Source organism: Cervus canadensis, chromosome 17 (genome assembly GCF_019320065.1).
Source record: "Cervus canadensis isolate Bull #8, Minnesota chromosome 17, ASM1932006v1, whole genome shotgun sequence".
NCBI classification, from domain to species: Eukaryota; Metazoa; Chordata; class Mammalia; order Artiodactyla; family Cervidae; genus Cervus; species Cervus canadensis.
The window spans coordinates 62,384,720-62,405,453 of NC_057402.1; the positions used below are offsets into that span (position 1 = coordinate 62,384,720).

Below are 20,734 nucleotides of genomic sequence, written 5' to 3' on the forward strand. Positions count from 1 at the left end.
TGATTACACATGGTACTTTTCTTTCAGCTGAAAGGACTTCTTTCTTTGCATATGATGGTATGCTTAATAATGTTCCACAGGTTTGTGGGGCCCCTGAGTGAGGCTCTGACACTGCTTACAGCAAGCAAGAGAACCACCTCACATGTAACAGAAGACCTGGCAAATCAGACAGCTATATGGGCTTAGATAAGCTGACACATATTCCTGGAAATTTGGAAGGCTGATGCATGCTTAAGAAAGACCAGAGAGGACCCCAGTTATCTACTCATCTCTGGTTAAACATGAGGCCAGAAAATGAAAGTTGGGGCATACTGGTAAATTATCTGATTACTGAATGTGTCTCAAGCTAATACACAGATCTCATTGGCAAAGTAAAAGTCTTGCTGCCTCAAATTGCTTAAGCACAACCTCTGACCAGTTACTGGTCAAACATAAACTATTTTGACCATAAGCTATGTTAAATATCTTATTGTCGTTATTTTTCAAAGTTCTTTTTTATGTATGTTCCTCAGACTGGATAATGTTTATTGATCAATTTTCAAAGTCACCAATTCCTTCTTGGGCCAGTTCAAATCTCTGTTAATCACTCTAATGAATTCATTTGTTACTGTACTTTCAATTCTAGAATTTTTATATATATATAATTATCTATATTTTATATATATATACACACATATATACATATATAGTTGCTGTTGTTCAGTCGCTCAGTTGTGTCTGACTCTTTACAACCCCATGGACTGCAGCACGCCAGGCCTCCCTGTCCATCACCATCTCCTGGAGTTTACTCAAACTCATGTCCATCGAATCGGTGATGCCATCCAACCATCTCGTCCTCTGTCGTCCCCTTCTCCTCCTGCCCTCAATCTTTCCCAGCATCAGGGTCTTTTCTAATGCGTCAGCTCTGCACATCAGGTGGCCACAATATTGGGGCTTCAATTTCTTTATTGATCATCCCTATTTGATGAGTCACTGTCACATGTTGACATTTCATTCTTTGAACATGGTTTCCTTAGTTCTTTGAACACCTTTATAATAGCTATTCTGAAATTTTGTTAAATGTAGCATCTGCCTCTTCACAGACACTTTGTATTAGCTAGTTTCATTTCCTATGTATGAGCAATACATTCCAGTTTCTTAGTAAGTCTCTTGATTTTACTGAAAATTGAACATCTTAGACTATATCACAGCATCCTTGAATTTTGATCCTTACCTCTTCTAGGTCGGCTGCTGTCACTATTAGTTTTAGTGAATTGCCTAAACTAATTCTACAGTTTGTCTTCCTTAAGAGTATACAGGGTGTCTCTGCTCAGTTGTTATTATCAAAGCATGGCTTCTAGGGGCTGCTCCTAGGAGTAACTGATGTTTGACCAGTAACTGGTTTGAGATCGTGCTTAAGCAATTTGAACCAGTAAGGTCTCCATTCTTTGTCAAGGAGGTCTGTGTGTAGGTTGATACACACATTTAATAATCAGACAATTTACAAATATGTCACAGCTTTCATTTTCTGGCTTCAAGTTCAAAGAGAGATGAGTAGATAACTGGGGTTCTCTCTGGTCTTTCTTAGCATGCAGCGGCCTTCCAAATTCCCGGGAATACATAGCAGCTTATCAAAGCCCACATGGCTATCTCGTTTGTCAGGTCTCCTGTTAAATGTGAGTCGGCTCTTTTGCTTGCCTCAACTGGTATTAGAGCCTCAGTCAAGTAGCTGCGCTGCTGGCCTTTGCAGTTTATTCACCACCTAGATCAAGACCAGGGTTATTTTCAACGGCAGTCCAGGCACGGGGCATTTCCATGGGCTCCAAAATCAGGTCAGTCCCTTCCACCGCAGGATTCCAGCTCTCCTGACACTGTGACACGGAGCTTGCTGGAGAGCAGACAGAGTAAATGGGAACAGCCACTTTGGGCTCTATTTCTTCTTTTTCAGGTTTAAGTTAAAAAATAACTGACTTAAGATGGCTTGTCTTTCCTACTCAAACATCTAAAGCTATAAATTCCTCTCTAAGCACTGCTTTAGTATATCCCACAAATTCTGATATGCTGTGCTTTCACTATCGTTGAGCTCAAAATTTGATTTCCAAACGCCTGAGGCTGTCCTAGATATGTTATTGTTGTTGATTTCTAATAGAATTTCATTGCAGTTAGGGAATATACCCTTAAACTTCTACTTTTAAACTTTTACTTTTAACCTTTACTGACACTTACTTTATTGCCAGCATATGGTTTATCCTAATGTCCATAACATGCACACAAAAAGAATGTATATTCTGGAGGTGCTGGGTGCTATTTTCAAAAATAATATGTCAATGTGTTTGATGATGTTTTTAAGATTTTCTTTAGATATTGATATTTTAAAGCTAGTTGTTCTATCAATTGCTGAGAAATGTTAGAATATTCAAGATTGTGAAATTGTCCATTTCTCCCTTTCGTTGTCAATTTTTTGCCTCACGTATTTTGAAGTCCCCTTTTCGGGTGCCTGCACATTTTGTGAGTGTTATTCCTCATAGTGAAGTGCCCCATTTGTCACTATGAAATGTCTCTGTTTAGTTCTGATAGTAGCCTATGTCTTGGAATCTATTTCATATGCCACTAACGTAGCCTCTCAGGCTTTCACATGCTTGCCATTTGCATGGTATATTTCCATGACATATCCCACCCATCTACCTACTTTCAACCTACCTGTACCTTTATATTTAAAGTGTATCTTTGTAAGCAGCATATAACTGAGTTTTGTCTACTTACCTTTCTGATAATTTCTAGATTTTCATCAGAGTGTTTTGTCCATTAATGTTTAATGTAATTACTGATATAATTGATTTAATTTACCATTTTATTATTTGTTTTCCATTTGTCTCCTAGTCTCTCTTCTTTCCTTTACTACCTTTTTTTAAATACTATCAGAACAGTTTTTAGCATTCCATTTTAATTTCTCCACTGATGTTCTAGCCATACTTCTTGCATTATCTTTTGGTTTTTTTTTAAACTGGTTGCTCTAAGGATTAAAATATATACACTAATTTGGGCAAAAACATTACCAGAATATTTACAGAGGTTATTATATGCTTCCCATCTGTGTTTAAAAGCTCAAATAGTTTTGGACATTATAAAATCCTAAAAGTGGGAAAGTCAGAATTTTACAGAATATATGTAAATAGGGATAGTGTGACTGCAGAACTGAAGTTTTTAACTTAACTGGTAAATACAGGCATATATTTTACTGCACTACACTTTACTGCACTTTAGAGATACTGAGTACGTTTTTTAAAAATTGTAAGTTGGCAACATCACCTACAGCAAGTCAATCAGTGCCATTTTCCAACAGTATTTGCTCACTTTATCTCCCTGTATAATATTAGGATAATTCTTGAAATATTTCAAACTGTTTCATCATTATTACATTTGTTATGGTGGTCAGTTATCTTAGATGTGACTATTTCAATTATTTAGGGTTGCCCCAAAACACACCCATGATAAGACAGTCAACTTAATGAATGTTGTATGTGTCCTGACTGCTCCACCAACCAACCATTCCCCAGTCTCTCTCTCTTCTCAGGCCTTCCTATCTCCTGGGACACAAATGATCAGGCCTTTAATTGTTGAAAATGAAGAGTCACATGTCTCTCACTTTAAATCAAAAGCTAGAAATGATTAAGCTTAGTTGAGGAAGATGTTGAAAACTGAGACACGCCAAAAGCTAGCTTCTTGTGCAAAACAGTTAGCTAAGATGTGAATGCAAAGGAAACATTCTTGAAGGAAATTAAAAGTGCTACTCCAGTGAACACAGGAATAATAAAACTGTGGAGCAGCCTTTTTTATGATATGGAGAAAGTCTGAGTGGGCCAAACAGAAGATCAAACAGCCACAACATGCCCTAATTTAGCCAAAGCCTAATTTGAGAAGGCCCTAACTCACTTCAGTTACATGAAGGCTGCAAGAGATGAGGAAACTTCAAAAAAAGAAAAAAAGATCTGAAGCTAGCAGAGGTTGATTCATGAGGTTCCAGGAAAGAGGCCATCTCCATAACATCACAATGTAAGATGAAGCAGCACGTGCTGATGTAAAAGTTGCAGCAAATTCTCTAGAAGATAATTAATAAAGATGGCCACACTAAACAACAGTGATTCAATGTTATTGGAATAAGAGGCTACCTAGGACTTTCATAGTTAGAGAAGTCAAAGCCTGGCTTCAAAGCGTCAGAGGACAGGCTGATCCTTGTTAATGCAGCTGGTGACTTTAAGTTGAAGCCAGTGCTCATTTACCATTCCAAAATCTGAAGGCACTTAAGAATTATATCAAACTACATTGCCTATGCTCTATAAACGGAACAACAAAGCCTGGATGACAGTACATCTGTGTATAACACAGTTTACTGAATGTATGAAGCCCAAAGTCAAGAACTGCTGCTCAGAAATAAAGATTCCTTTCAAATATTACTGCTCATTGGCAATGCAACTAGTCATCCAAGAGCTATGCTAGAGATATAAGTAAGATTAATGCTGTTTTCACACCTAACACAATATCCATTCTGCAGTTGATGGGTTAAGGCATAATTTCAACTATGACATTTTATTACTGAAGAAATACATTTCCTAAGGCTACAGATGCCATAGTGATTCCTCTGATGGATGTGGGAAAAGTAAATAGAAAAATTTTTAGAAAGAATTCACCATTCTAGATGCCATTTAGAACATTCACAACTCAGAGGAAGGGCACAAAATATCAATATTAAGAGTTTGGAAGAAGTTGATTCCAAATCTCATAGATGATGCTGAGAGGGTCAAGACCAACGCAGGAAGGAACTGCAGATTACTTAGCAAGAAAACTAGAATTAGAAGTGGAGCCTAAAGACCTGAGTGACTGAATCACTGCAATCTCATGATGAAATTTCAACAGATGAGGAGTTGCTTCTCATGGACAAGTAATGAAAGTGATTTCTTAAGATGGAATCTCAAGTGAAGACGCTGTGGAGGTTGTTGAAATCACAACAAAGAATTCAGAATATTACATAAACTTAGTCGATAAAACAGCAATAGGGTTTGACAGAATTAACCCCAATTTTGAAAGCCGTTCTGCCGTGAATAAAATGCTATCAAACACACTGCAGGCTATAGGGGAAGTCATTTGTGAAAGGAAGAGTTAATTGATGTCAATTAAGTCAAATGAAGTCAAACTTCATTTTTTCATATTTTAAGAAATTGCCACAGCCACTCCAGCCTTCAGCAGCCTCCACCTTGATGAGTCAGTAGCCATCAACATGAGGCGAGACCCTCTGCTAGCAAAAGGATAACAACTCACTGAAGGCTCAGATGACGGCTAGCAATTTTTTTAGCAATAAAGCATTTTTTAACTCAAGTATGTACATTGTTTCTTTCGACAGGTCCCAGACTACACTACAGTATAAACATAACTTTTATATGCACTGGGAAACCAAAAAATTCCAGTGACTCCCCCTACTGCAACATTTGTTTCACTGTGATGGTCTGGAACTGAACCCTCAGTATCTGAGGTATGCCTGCCGCTACACATGCTATAGACAGCACAGGTTTAGATTAAACTAAAGACAGCCTCATATTACCTTTTTCCCCTCTTGGAATACAGACAGTGTTAGTTAATACAAAGTTGCTCGTTTTCTCTGTGAGACTGGCTTTGTCCCGCAGTGGCAGCAAGCACACGTCACGCAGCTGCTCCCCAGCCAGGCTGCCTTCTGCGGTCACATCCCTGTCACCACAGCACAGAGGGGTAACTTCTGGGCTCTTGAGTTTTGACAGATCTGCGTGATCACTCACTGGTAGTTTCACTGTGCAGGTGTACAGATCTGCCTACAAGATCCAATCCTTTAATGTACCTGAGATTAAAAATTTCTGGTAGGGTGAAAGGCTTAACTTAAACCTCTATGTCTTCCCCCCGGCTCCCCCACCAATTGCTTTGGCTAACTTTCTCCTGCTCATTCAGTAAATGACAACTCTTTTCTTCTTAACCCTCAGCCCCCAAACCTTAGTTATTCTTGGTTTCTTTCCCTCTCACCTCACAGTCAATCTATCATCACATCGTGTTGTCTCCATTTTCAAAATATATCCAGAATCTGACCACTTCTCAATACATTCACTGCTATCACATAGCCCAAGCCACGGATATCTCTCACCTGAACTATTTCAAAGTGTCGGACAGGTTTTCTGATTTTTCCCCTGCTCATCTACAATCTCTCTCAGATCAGCCACAGTGAGTCTTTCAGGAAGTTCATATCATTCCTCAGTTAAGAAGTGGTCAATGGCACCCCTCCCTTCTCACTCAGAGCAAAGTTAAAGGTCTAGGAGCTACAGAACATGTCACTGACTCTCATGAGCCCTGTTTGGTCCCCTCTCCCATCATTCTGCTGCAGCCACCATCTTCCTGGCTTCTTCTTGAAAGTGCTAAGATGTTCCCAACCTAGAGTTTTCACGTATCACTTTTCTCCCAGATACCTACAGGGCTTGGTCTTCATTTCTTTCAGGCCTCAGCTAACATGTCACGTTAGAGACCTTCCGTGAATACCTAATTTAAAACAGCAGTCTGTACCTCTTTATCCCTTCTCTGCTTCTTTTCTCTTCATGATCTGATATCGTATACTGTCAGTTACTGAAACGTAAGCGTCATGACAGTAGGGGCTTTATTTTGTTACTGTAGTCCCAGCCCTCTGAACAGGGCCTGGCACAAAGCAGGTGCTCAGGAAACGCATGTTGGGGTCAGGGAGATGAGGCTGCAGTCCTGTTCAGGGAGCAACGCCTGAAGTCTTGGGCCCTTTCACTGAGTTCACAATGCTACAACCAGTGAGCTCTTCCATCTGCTTCTCCCACTCCTCTCTGTCACACGGCTCACCACTGTCCCCAAAATAAATGACTGGATATGCTCCAATCACGCTGAATTTCAGTTCCTAAAACCAAACATGCTCCCTTTTTATTTCAAGCCTTCATCAGTGTCCTCTGTGTTTGGAATAACGCCACAGCTCCACCCTTCCAGCACCCTACATGGCCTCACCTTTCACGACCGCAACCCAGGCACGCTTTCTGCAGCAGGCCGTCCCTGACCCTCCTGCCACCTCCACCCCAACAACAGTGGGTGGCGGCTCATAGACCGTGCTCAGCTCAGTCTCTTGGGACTGCATTGTCTTCTCATGGGTCACACAGAATCAGTTTACGGGGGGAACTGACGGTGAGCAAATTACTCACCATTCTGTGGCTGAGTTTTCTCAGCGCTCGCTTACTTAACCTCATGAACAGCTGTGCAGAATCAGGCTGATGCTAAATGTTCAACAAATGCTGGCTATAAATCCATCCCCCCACTAGACTGTGGAGTGTCAGAAGTGGAACATAATGATTAGGTCCACATCTCAGGGCATGGCCAAGGCCTAGCATATGTCAGGCGCTCAACAAATACCTGCTGAACAATACCTGAACAAGTGGCCAACGGGCCGCCTCCTCCTCCTCTACCTGTGTGGATTCTCTCTCTGTGTGCAGAGGTGGGGGAGGGAGGAGAGAGAGAGGAAAGCGAACCCCTGTTTCTGTGCATTTCTCCCTGCCCCATGTTTGAATTTTTGACTTCATTTCACCTTAATGTCCACCACAAAATAAGCTTATTAACAGGATGGGGCCAACCTAACTGGAAGTTTAAAAGCTCTTAAAGAAACTGTGGTTTAAGGAAAAGAGCAGGTATGAAGAATTCAGGCACTTTTCTAATCCTACCAGAAGACTGGCCATCTCAATCAATATTTTTTAATAATAATAATAATAAAGGATCAGCCCTGTCTCTGTAAAGCTGGGGAACAATTATCTTAGGTAACTGGTGCTTGCTGCTTCTCTCTCTCTCTCACTGAGAACAATACCGATATGGGTTCTGTCCTCACAAAGCCTCAAACTAGAAGAGAACTAAACAGAATACTACAAAAAGAATATACTATTTTATTATTATATTATTAATTGATAAAATAAACTATTATTTCACTGTTTGTGACAGGAGCTACAATACAAAGGTACAAAGCCTAACAGTACCATATCACAGAGAGATGTGACCAAGTCCGGATGGTGAGGGAAGGCTTCCCAGAGAAGTGTGGGGAGAGGTGAGTGAAGCAGGATGGGCCAGGGGAAGGGGGAGGCTCAGAGACAAACTGGGAGACACGGCAGATGAGCAGATGCTGCAGGGCCACGAGGTGACATTAGGGACTCAGTGCTGGTCAGGAAGCAACAGTCAGAACTGGACATGGAACAACAGACTGGTTCCAAATAGGAAAAGGAGTACGTCAAAGCTGTATATTGTCACCCTGCTTATTTAACTTATATGCTAAGTACATCATGAGAAACGCTCGGCTGGAAGAAGCACAAGCTGGAATCAGGATTGCCGGGAGAAATATCAATAACCTCAGATATGCAGATGACACCACCCTTATGGCAGAAAGTGAAGTGGAACTAAAAAGCCTCTTGATGAAAGTGAAAGAGGAGAGTGAAAAAGTTGGCTTAAAGCTCAACATTCAGAAAACTAAGATCATGGCATCTGGACCCATCACTTCATGGGAAATAGATGGGGAGACAGTAGAAACAGTGTCAGACTTTATATTTTTTTGGGCTCCAGAATCACTGCATATCGTGATTGCAGCCATGAAATTAAAAGACGCTTACTCCTTGGAAGGAAAGTTATGACCAACCTAGACAGCATATTAAAGAGCAGAGACATTACTTTGCCAACAAAGGTCCACCTAGTCAAGGCTATGGTTTTTCCAGTGGTAATGTATGGATGTGAGAGTTGGACAGTGAAGAAAGCTGAGCGCAAAAAAATTGCTAGTTTTGAACTATGGTGTTGGAGAAGACTCTTGAGAGTCCCTTGGATTGCAAGGAGATCCAACCAGTCCATCCTAAAGGAGATCAGTCCTGGGTGTTCATTGGAAGGACTGATGCTGAAGCTGAATTCCAATACTTTGGCCACCTCATGCGAAGAGTTGACTCACTGGAAAAAGACCCTGATGCTGGGAGGGATTGGGGGCAGGAGGTGAAGGGGACGACAGAGGATGAGATGGCTGGATGGCATCACCGACTCGATGGACATGAGTTTGAGTAAGCTCTGGGAGTTGGTTATGGACAGGGAGGCCTGGCGTGCTGTGGTTCAGTTCAGTTCAGTTCAGTCGCTCAGTCGTATCCGACTCTGTGACCCCATGAATTGCAGCACGCCAGTTCATGGGGTCGCAAAGAGTTGGACACAACTGAGTGACTGAACTGAACTGAACTGAACTGAACTGCCCCAAGAGAAGGGGGAAGCCACTGATGGATTTTAAGAAGACATACTTTAACTGTCATTTTTAAGAGATCACTCCATTTGGAGACTGGCCACGAGGGTGCTGACTGGAAGCAGGGATGAAAGAGACATTTAAGAGTTCTGGTGAGGAATAAGGTCTCCATACCCAGAGGTAGAACAGTGCCTCCAATGAAAGGAAGTGAAATGATCTGACAACTATTTAGAAGGATAGTTTCTAGGTTTCTGGCATAGCTTTGGTGCCTTTTACTACAAAAGAACACGGTCAAGCAGCAGCTCATGTTGTGCTATGAGCCACGAGTGAGGAGACGCTGAACAGGCAGCCCTGGTCTGGAGATCAGAAGCCAGGCCAAGACGAAATACAGAGCGTGTCTAACAGCACACAGGGCCAAGGCGAGCGGAGAGCAGAAGGGCTCCACTCCTATTTATGTTCCCAAATTGACACATAATGAGCTATTAAAAACTACTCCATGAAGTTCTTATTCTACTAAGGAAACGTGAAAAAGAAGGAAGTAAAACGTGCCATACAAGAATAAGTGAGGGATTTCTGCAAAATATGTAATTCTGTTGTTTTAAAATTTTATATGGAAATGCAAAGTGATAAGATTAGCCAGGGCTTCCCAGGTGGCTCAGTGGTAAAGAATCTGCCTGCCAATGCAGGAAATGCGGGTTCAATCCCTCGGTTGGGAAGATCCCCTGCAGAAGGAAATGAAAACCCACTCCCATATTCTTGCCTGGGAAATCCCATGGACAGAGGAGCCTGGCAGGCTGTAGTCCATGGGGCAGCAAAGAGTCAAATACAATGTAGCAGCTGAGATACCAACAACAAGCATTAGCCAAGAGAATCCTAAAGAACAGGGAGCGGAGATCTGCTCTTCCAGATATTAAAGCTTCTTAGAGAACAATAATTTACAACAATACTATACTCACCTAGGGACATCCTGACAATAGAATTAATGGAACCATAAATGTTGGCATGAGAAAGAAGGGATGATGTAGGCTTCCTTAATTTATGAAATTGTAACTGCGTGATACACCAAAACCAACTCTGGATGGATGAAGGTCCTAAACATCATGAAACTTTTTAGAAAAAAAATATAGGCAAATAATGACCCTGTGGTATGATGTACAAGACACAGAAAGCACAACTCATAAGCCAAAAGAAAACACAATTTACTTAAAATGTAAACTTCTGCCCAATAAAAACAAGCAAAACAAGAAAGTGAAAAAAAAGCTACCAACTGGGAGAAGACTGTTGCAACATGTAACTAACAGCAGAGAGTATACAAACAACTCCTACAAGCAATCAGAAAAAGACACACAAGCAGCCCAGTCCCACAGGGCTTTGTTCCTCATGTTGCTTTTGCAGGGAGCGGGGGAAGAAGCAAGCAAATCACACAGAAGAGCAAACCACTTGGCGATATACTCCGGGCAAAGGCAGGGGTCTAGGCCCTCTCATACCTGCTAGGGACAGAGCCATTAGCAACCTTCTTTGGAGGACAATTTGTCAATATCCATTAAAAAAAAAAAAAAAACGATCCTTTGATTGTACTTCTAGGAATTATCCAAGAGATAAACTCACACATGTAAAAAGATTAGTCAAGGACATTCTCTGTAATAGTGTTCCTAGAAGAAGAAAATGAAAAATTAGAATGTCCAACAAAAGGGAGTAAGTTTAAAGAAATTACATCCATACAATGGAATCAGTGACAAGGGAACTATCACTTAGTGAACTGTTTTATGAAAAAATCAAGATGCAGAACCAACAATTAACAAAAGGGAAGCAGGCGAGGAGGTGGCGGGTAGAAAAATATGCACACATAGATGCACAGACTCTCTCTTCAGGGACACAAAAGAATTCAGTAAGAGTGCTTCTGGGAAGGAGAGGAAGAGATCCACGCTGAAAGGCAGACGCTTCCCTCTCAACAGTCTGTTCATTACACCTTTCCTTTAGATGTTAATCATGTATATGGATCACGTGTTACCTTCCCAACAAATAAAATGTCCTATTGAGAAACTTTCAGCCTCTCTCAAAAAATAAAAAAGGATGACTTAAACAAATGATAGTATATCCATAGTAATAAACACTACCTAGCAGTTGAAATGGAGAAAGAAATGGCAACCCACTCCAGTGTTCTTGCCTGGAGAAACCCAGAGACAGGGGAGCCTGGTGGGCTGCCGTCTATGGGGTAGCACAGAGTCGGACACGACTGAAGCAACTTGGCAGCAGCTGAAAAAAACAGACTAAACCTACATGTGCTTCCCAGGTGGCACAGTGATAAAGAATCTGCCTCCAATGCAGGAGAAGTAAGAGATGTGGGTTTGATCCCTGGGCCAGGAAGATCCCTGGAGGAGGAAATGGCAACCCACTCCAGTATTCTTGCCTGAAGAATTCCATGGACTGAGGAGCCTGGCAGTCTATAGTCCATGGGGTCATAACAAGTTGGATGTAACTGAGTGACTAAACACACACACATAAACCTGTATGTATTACTATGGGATAGGTACAAGACTTCTTTTTGGGGACAAGACTTCTTTTTGGGGTAATGGAAATGTTTCAAAGTTGGTTGTGGTGAAAGATGAGTAATTGATCTTTCTTTTTTAATTAGTTTTTTAAAAGCAAGGCTAGCAGATGCAGAAAGTAACACAACTAGGTAGAATTTAAAAATCTGAATTCGGTTCCTTCATTTTACTAAGCAGTATCAGAATTTTAACTATTCTGATTCTATACCCACTTCTTAGTTTTTCCAGATCTTTCTTCTGGCATTCCTCATACAGTACTCCTTCATGGCCTTCCACACTGAGGTTTTCAAGTTTCAAGGTTAAATGAGGCATAAGCAAGGGCCACAAGGAGGAGCGGAGGACAGCCACAAAGGAGGCCCAGGCCGGGGAACGGCAGGGTCCTGTCAACGGCCAGATATTTCGGGGATATAATTCTTATTTCAGGGCCACTCAGACATGTGATGATTCCTAGTCTCAGTTTAGCAGTGGCTTGCAGTTAGTCCACGATCACAGCCTTCATATTCCTATCTTCACAAAATCCTCATGACAGCTGTGCATTTTCCGTACTTCAAAATAGTTTCCCAGTTTGACTAGTCAAAGTACACCATAGAAATGGAACTAAATGATTGTTAATAAGCAATCCAGGCCCCAGAGTAGTACATAATGAATCCTGAGTTCCAACTAAGCTGCTTTACATCATAATTTACAAAATAATATGAGTACAAAAAAATACACTTGTTCACCCTGTACACTTGTACAAGTGTTCACCTTGTACACTTTAGGAAAATAAATTAAGTGGAAATCTAATTGGGAAAAAAGTAAGTTTAAGACAATTATTAGTTACTATTAATTATGGGAATGGACAGTTTTTCAAAGCAAAAACATAAAATGGCAAATGTAGCTTCCAACTATATATAAAATTAGACCTCAGATAATCTTGAAGGATACCTAGAAACTCTGTGCAATTCTAGAAAAGGCAAGAGCTAAAAACAGTAATAAAAGCATCTAAAAATGCTTTTAGAAGAGATAAATTCAAAAGATAGGGTATCATGAAGGCCATGGTATTTTTAGGGACCTATGGTATCTCTGTCTGCTTGAGCAATTCTCAACAGGGGGAACTTGAGCAATTCTTAGTTTTTGGGACCACAGCCACTTCTGCTTCTGAAACAAAGCAAGGGGACAACCTGAAGAAGGGTTGCTTTTAGTTGAAATAAGCTGGGGAAATCTGGCTATATAGAAACTAGAGTTACAAGGGGAAAAAAGGCACATTCAACAAAGCAATTTTTCAGACAATCTGGTTTTAAACAAAACTCAGCATAATTATAACATCTTTACAAAGGAGAGAAGTCGAGTATCAGAAAAAAGAAACATTAGAAATTATATATACATGCACACATTACTTTAAACTAAATAGAATTTCATTTGTTTCTCCTTGGGGAAACAAGGTTTGCTCCTAGTAAACTCACCTCCATGCTCTAGAAATACTCGAACACATCTTTCCTTTCCTCTTGCTGCAGAGAAATGAAGCAAGGTCCAGCCATTAGCATCCCGGCCATTTGGAGAGTAGCCTTGCTCTAACATCTTCCGCACTGTGTGAACATCCCCAGCAGCCACTGCAGCTTGAATCTGCAACTCTTCCTGGAGTTCAGGGTTCCTTCGACAATGGTGGTGTAACATCCTAGCTGAGTCCACTTTTTTACAAAGGATTCATTAGGTCACAGGGATCAGCCTTGAAGGGTAGGCACAATACATAAAATTTAGAATACTTGACACCTGACAGTGTGTTCATTAAATATCCCAGAATTTTCCATTGCTAACTCATGTAAGCCTTAGTGATGACAATTGATACTATAATAAATTAACATGTATCTGTTTTGACCAGAACTTTCAGTTCTAAGATTATTAAAGATTTCAAAAAGAAAGCAAGGCATAAAGTTCTAAAATGCTGAAACAGGAAATTTTCTCTTACAGCCTTTTGTAAATTCAAAGCAAATATCAATCAATACAACATAAAAGGGAAGGTGATGCTGGGCAGCTGAAGATGGATACAACAGAGGAAGCAAATGAGCACTTGTTTTAGGATTTCATATTTATCTAAAGCACATGGAAAATTTAAGTTATAAACTATTCAAGAAATCTATCACATATCAATCAGTGAAATACTGAGTATCAAATGGACAATTCATAGACTAGGAAGACAAAAGACCTCCAACTATGAGAAGCAGTTTAACATTTAAAAAAAGGCAAAGACCTTTAGGCTGGTCTCCCAAAATATTTCAATAATATTTTATTTTTAGCCCCAAAGAGTGGAAATCTGTGGGGGATGGGAAGGGGAAGTAGGTGGGGTTAAGCACATTAGAGAAAAAAAATGTGCAGATTATATTTACATTCCTTTCATTTCTGTTTCTCTATCTATCCTTTCCACTTTAGGAAACACGATTTACTACTCCTCCTTTTCTGCCACATTTCTCTGGCACTTTTCTAATTTGCATTTTCCAGAAGTTTTATTCTACAAATATGCAAAGTAGCAACATCATAAAAAATATTTTAAAAGAAAAGAAGTCTAAACAATCTGTTGATTAACCACATAAAAAAGTAAAAGTAGTATATTGAATTTCTACACTTTCTAATAGGTCAAAAGAGGTGTGTACTCAAACTCAGTATAAAATGAGATTTCCTTCATGCAAATAGGAAAAGTTCAAATTGAACTGATGAAAAGTTACATCTTATATGTGTGTATACAAAAACTTTTTTTAGTGTATTTTTAAGTTTTTAAATACACACAGAAACTTAAAACTAACATAATTTTAAGAAGCCATTCCACCTGGGCTAACTTTAAGGACTAGATTAGACTCACCTCCTAATGAGTAGCTTTCACTTCTAAAAAAAAAAAAATTATGTGAAAGTCCCTTAAAGACATTCTGGTCTCATATGTAGGTTAGACATCTTGGGACAATCTTGTTACCAATAATAATTTACCTTGGAACACTTATCCCTATAGATGGTACAAAGGTCAGCTTAAGGTAACTTAGGTCATAACTTAGCTCAGCGGTGTAATCAAATATCCTACCTTGTTTATACACAGAAATTGGTTATTATTGATACAAACTCCTAAGTATCATTACAAAGTAAAGTAATTTAAAAAATATCAGACCACTGCTACAAAGAACTGTTTCCTCAACAAAAACTCGAAAATGAGAAATTTCCTGACAATTTGTTTTGATTTCCCCTTATCTTTCCACTTAATTACTTTTTTAACTGACATTAAAATTAAGTCTCTTGCCTTAGAAATTTTAAAACCAAGAATCCTTCTGGGCTAGGTTTTTGCTTATTTTTAGCATTATAAGGGAAGGTAAAAACCATTCGAAGAAATTCACAGAAACTACTACTGTATACTCAAAACAATCACCTTTAACAGATTTTTTTTTTTTTTTTTTAAACTGGGATGATTACCTTGGCACTTAAACAAGGCATTCTATACAGGGAAAAAGATTTAAACAATATCAAAACAAACCCAGATTTTCTTTAAGCAAGTGTTGTGTTTAGTATACATTAGGTAATCTGAATGAGAAATAAAAATGAAATGGATTTTCCCCTAGAACAGCACAGACAACCTATGTCACTCAGTCACTTACCTTATGAAAGAATGCCCCTTTTCCTGATATGTGGATTGCCTAATAATCATTGTGCACATACAGCATTGTGAGTGGGGGCTTAGAGTGTCTCCAGATTATGGTGTTAATAAACTCTTTCTTAACCTGAAAACAAATGAAATAACAATCATGGAAAATTTTCTAAAAATAATAAAGAACCATAGCTGCCTAAATAGTCTACCTTTTGATGAGCTAACATTTCAGCACATTACAACAACTTACAGAGCAAAGAAAGAACTCAAATCAATTCTTAGAAGAAATTATCTCAACATCTACATTAATCTCCAACATGGTATAGGATATGATTTATTGGGGGAAATTTTTTATTTTTTTTTCTGAAAAGGCAGTTGTTTTTTTTTTTAAATAAAGAAAATAATAAATCACATACTTGGAATTTGGAAGCAAACACAAATTTTTTGGGGGGTCTATTCAGAATATATTTTCAGAACTGAATTACTTTTTAAGTGACATCATTAATTTCTTGCTCTTTCTAAACAATGAAAATACATGTGCCTACAATACAGTAGGTAGCCAGGGCCAAAATGGGATCTATGACACTAAAAGGAGGTTGTCTTTTTTTTTTTTTGGAGGTTGTCTTTAAATGCTTGTTTTTCGTATATGCAAAAGACATCATGTTAATAATTCTGAAACTATTATGCCATTATGCATACACCAAACTAGGCAAAGATTAACAATAGTCTTGCTGGCTTCTCCCATATGAATTCTGAAAAAATTCTCTACAACTAAAAGAAAAGGGATCTTTCTTCACGTCCATTAAATCCTAGATCTATGAATTCCACTAGGGTTAAGAACACATGCAAAGTGACTTCCACACATTACACGAGAAACCCTCCAGGAATTTCTCACTGGGAGAACTGCCATCCCATTCTAGTGGGGTGGGTGTGCCAAGCCCTCTGTCACTTAAACAAGGAAAGGTCACACTGCCCAGCACCTGGATGAGCTATGGGGAAAAGTGGCAGTCACAGGCAGTCACAGGCAGCAGACCAGAATTTTCAACCAACCCAAATCAGTGCAGACTACTTTGACCCTTACCTCTTTTCACAACCTATTCTTCCTTGTCAAATTTCTTCAAGGAAACCAAAGACTCTGCAAACATGCACTTGGAAATAAATAATATTTAGCTTAAAACTGCCTAACACTTTTAAATAAACAAACTAGGCATGATCAGCACTCCTACACGGCAAGCTATAAAAACTACAAAGCCGAGGAGATAGTAAAGGACAGGGAAGCCTGGCGTGTTGCAGTCCAGGGGATCGCAGGGTCGGACACGACAGAGAGTGAACAACAACAACATGTATGGACGTGAGAGTTGCACCATAAAGAAGGCTGAGCACCGAAGAATTGATGCTTTCGAACTGTGGTGTTGGAGAAGACTCTTGAGAGTCCCTTGGACTGCAAGGAGATCAAATCAGTCAATCTTAAAGGAAATCAGTCCTGAATATTCATTGGAAGGTCTGATGCCGAAGCTCCAATACTTTGGCCACCTGATGCAAAGAGCCACCTTACTGCAAAAGACCCTGATGCTGGGAAAGATGGAAGCTAAGAGAAGAGCGAGGCAGAGGATGAGATGGTTAGACAGCATCACTGACTCAATGGACATGAATACTCTGGGAGACGGTGGAGGACAGAGGAGCCTGGCGTGCTGCAGTCCTTGGGGTCACAAACAGACACAACTTAGCAACAGAACAACAACAAGCCTTACAGAAATGGTTGACACTGGAACTGGGCAGGAAATATAGAAGATGAGCCTAGAGCATCTTACAGTGCCAAAAGAGAAGGAAGTACTCCAAGAAAAATGCAAAGATGGAGGCGGGGGGTGTGATATGTCAAGGGGATACAGGAGCTAACTAGAAGAGCTCTCAATAGCCAAGGTGGAACGAATCGAACAAGAATCAAAGTACTATTAGATACTAACCCAAACTACACACAAGTAACAGTAAGTCTGTATTGATAATGAGCAACTGATTGAATTAAAAAGGGAGCAAAGAAATAAATCTCTTGTGCAAAATTCCAAATAATGCGTGTAGATTGACCCCCTCCCTTTACCCTTAAGGAGGTGGAACACAACTCCCCTTTCTCCTTAACTGTGACTTCCTTTCAAAGAGGATGAAGCGGGGGGAGAAACTTTTCAGTGGGAAACCTGAAAAACAGTGCCTCAGCTAGGTAATTATGGCCAGCATCAAGAGCTCCACACCATGTTGTTAGTATGATATGATGAGAATGGCGATTTACCTCTGTGCTCCTTCTCCCCAAAACCCACAGCCCCAGTCTAATCGTGAGGTAAATAACAGACTAATTCCAATTGAGGTGCTTTCTACAAAATATCTGAAACTCTTCAAAATGTCAAGACCATCAAAAACAAGGAAACAAAGGAATCTGAGAAACTGTCACAGTCAAGAGGAGCCTAAAGAGACAGGACAGCTAAATGGAATGTGATATCCTGGATGGGATCCTAGAACAGAGAACAGTTATTAGGTAAAAGCTAAAGAAATCTGAACAGAGTATGGATTTTAGTTAACAAAACTACTCAATACTGGTTCAATAATGGTGAAAATGTGTCTATTAATGTAAGATGTTAATTAGGGGAAGATGAGTGTGTAATACATGGGAATTCTGTATCACCTTCAATATTTTTCTGCAAATCTAAAACTGTACTAAAATAAAAAATGCAAACTAATGTCGTCAGTGATGAGCCTGCAGCATTTCCACACAGAACATGTCATTATTCTCCATGTGATCCACACCTCCATTTCAAGAATGAACACCACCGGATGCCTTACTTATAAGTATTTCCTCGGTAACCCCTGTCCTCCTAAGAAAAGTGAAGATGACTTTTTACAGTCTTGAGCCTTTAAGAGTCCCTGTTTTTGCTATTGTTGCCTTCCATACACCCATCACCACTTCCATGAAGGCAGCGGAAACAGTGGGGGGTGGCAAGTGAGGAGGGAGTTGAAGAGAATATTAAATGGCATTAATTTATTACTAATATCAAGAAAGGTTTTGTGCTAAAAGTCAAAGTGACTCAATTATTCCTCTCTATAAGCAAGATGCACAAACAACAGTAACTCATGATAATCCCACATCATCTATTCCAATCAGACAAACAAAAGTGTACTGAGTACCTTATAGTACCTGGCATACTATGAGTCTTTGGCCACTGGTATTATCCCTGGAGAGAACTTTATAATAGAGTTTTTCGCATACTTCAAACGAATCAAATATTCGTAGAATGGTTAAGATCATTTTTCTTTATTCTGACAATACCAAGGTCTATAAACAAAAAAAACACAGGTTTAAAGCAAAAAAAGCACTTTGTGCTTCAGTCTTTATGGGAAAAAAAACATAGACACACATACCATGCACACACGACTCCTGTCTGCTTAAAGTATGAAGGCCAAAGACTTATTACCAAAGTATCCTAATAGTCTAAAGCATCAAACAACTTAATTTCATCACGGTGTAATTTTAAGAAAGTTTGCATTTAATAGAGTATAACCATCCATGTATGTGTAAGTAAAGGGAAAAAGGCTACTGAACTCAGAAAGTAAACGTAATATTCAGTGGTAAAGTTACCTATTAAAAACTACAGAGGAAGTCCAGAGATAAGATGGAAAAAATCTATTTCCCCTCAAAAAGTGCAAGTCTGAAAATCTGATAGCTCATGGAGTCACCTATAAAAGAATATGGTGAAGGAGGCAATTTTTTAAGTAAACATATGTACAATGTAAGTTGACTTAGAATGACTAAAACTCTGAGGGTGCAATCTTTAGCAATTCCATTCTAGGTTTCAGTCAGAAAAGGGAAAAAAAAAAAAACATACTAACAAGGAAGACTTCAGAATTATATATCAAAATGAACTGCTTCCCAATGTATATCACTTTTATAAAAGATTTTACTGCCCAACGTTAATAGTGTTTAAATTTTACAAATTCATCTTTTCTACTTTACACTTTTCTTAAAAAAGAAAACAATCTAGGCCTCCGAGCTTTCACAATGTTGACCATATTAGAAACTACAAATTTAGGAATTAAATGCCATCTAATTTCCATACAGATGTCAAGTGAACCTCATTAAGTTAAAACCAAAGCTTTTTGCTTCATTTAATTAAAAGAAATCTATATTCATGGAATAAAGAATAAAATAGCTATAAAGCAAAATATACTTAAGATCTGTCTAAATTACATAACTTGCACCAAATTTGCCCACATGTCCCCAATTTCCTTTGGCATAAATGATTAGTCATTAATAGCTTTTGCATATTACTTTCACTGAAAGTCCACACATTTTTTGATTAAGGGACACAAATTAGAACTGTGCTTTCAGATTTCACACGAACTGGAAACAAGGTAACAGCTTGCTACTCAAAAAAAGAAATAAGCATTTCTTTGCAGAATAAACAGAGATACAGGCTGTAAGGAAATAAAATCAGTAACTCCAAGGATACTGGCTCTAAGGGGGAAAAAAAAATACCAAAAACCATGAATAGCTCACAAGTCCCAAGAGGGAAGATGGATGCAGAAACACTACAATGCCCAAAGCATGTAACATGGCTGAGATGGATGTTGATGAAGTCAACTCATATAACCAAAAGCCTGGAACCCAAAATGAAGTAGAAGTGTATTTTATATCACTCAGCTGAGCACCACAGTGTTTCTGCTCCAAAACAAGTGAGGGTATTCATATTTCCTCCAAATTACTGGGCCTCCATATAGCAAGCATTTATTATCATGCACAACTTTTCTATAAGCTTCCTAAGTTCTAACAGACAGACCAACAAAATGTGGACAAGGCAACAGAGGAAATTTTGTAGTTCACTTACTTTGACTCAATTCCAAGTATAAATCACAAGTATCATAAATGATGAAATCTTGTCAACCTTATCTTTTTAACCTATGTCTGGCCTTACCATCTTAGCAGCCTCATGTCAGTACCTAAGTTTATGAGAAAGGAGATAAGTCTTCTATGTAGGGCATACTTTCTGTTGACGATGAAGTGAAAAAGTTGAAAGTCAGGTATTAGATATGCTTACACAAACGACCTGATTTTACAGACTTTTTAGCAATCATATGTACTTCTGTGTTATCAAAGTTAAGTGTGAACGAAATAAAGCGGTATTTGTATGTGTCATAACATAATTGTGAATGGCATCGCTTTAGGTATGAAGACAATAAGTGCTGGCCACAGCATACTCAAAATGCATCACTTCAATTAAAAATCAGTGATTCTCCCTATGGGCTCATAAATCTTACTTAGTTACCAAAAAAACTTGTTTATTTTTTTTC

At 39.1% G+C, this 20,734-nt stretch overlaps 1 protein-coding gene across 4 annotated transcripts in view; it reads right to left on the reverse strand.

Annotated features, from left to right (window-relative positions):
• The window catches only part of ASB7 (ankyrin repeat and SOCS box containing 7), a 51,270-nt gene that overhangs the window by 27,628 nt on the left and 2,908 nt on the right, over positions 1–20,734 (reverse strand). For 2 of the 4 annotated variants that reach the window (XM_043489397.1, XM_043489400.1), the window contains exons 3-4: positions 15,414–15,536; positions 13,245–13,507 (exon numbers count right to left, since the gene is read on the reverse strand). In XM_043489397.1, coding sequence (XP_043345332.1) covers positions 13,245–13,455 — 211 coding nt within the window. In that variant the 5' untranslated portion in view covers positions 13,456–13,507; positions 15,414–15,536. Of the gene's footprint in view, positions 1–13,244; positions 13,508–15,413; positions 15,537–18,574; positions 18,723–20,734 lie in introns of all 4 variants that reach the window. The other 2 variants (XM_043489398.1, XM_043489399.1) reach the window with 2 other exon arrangements.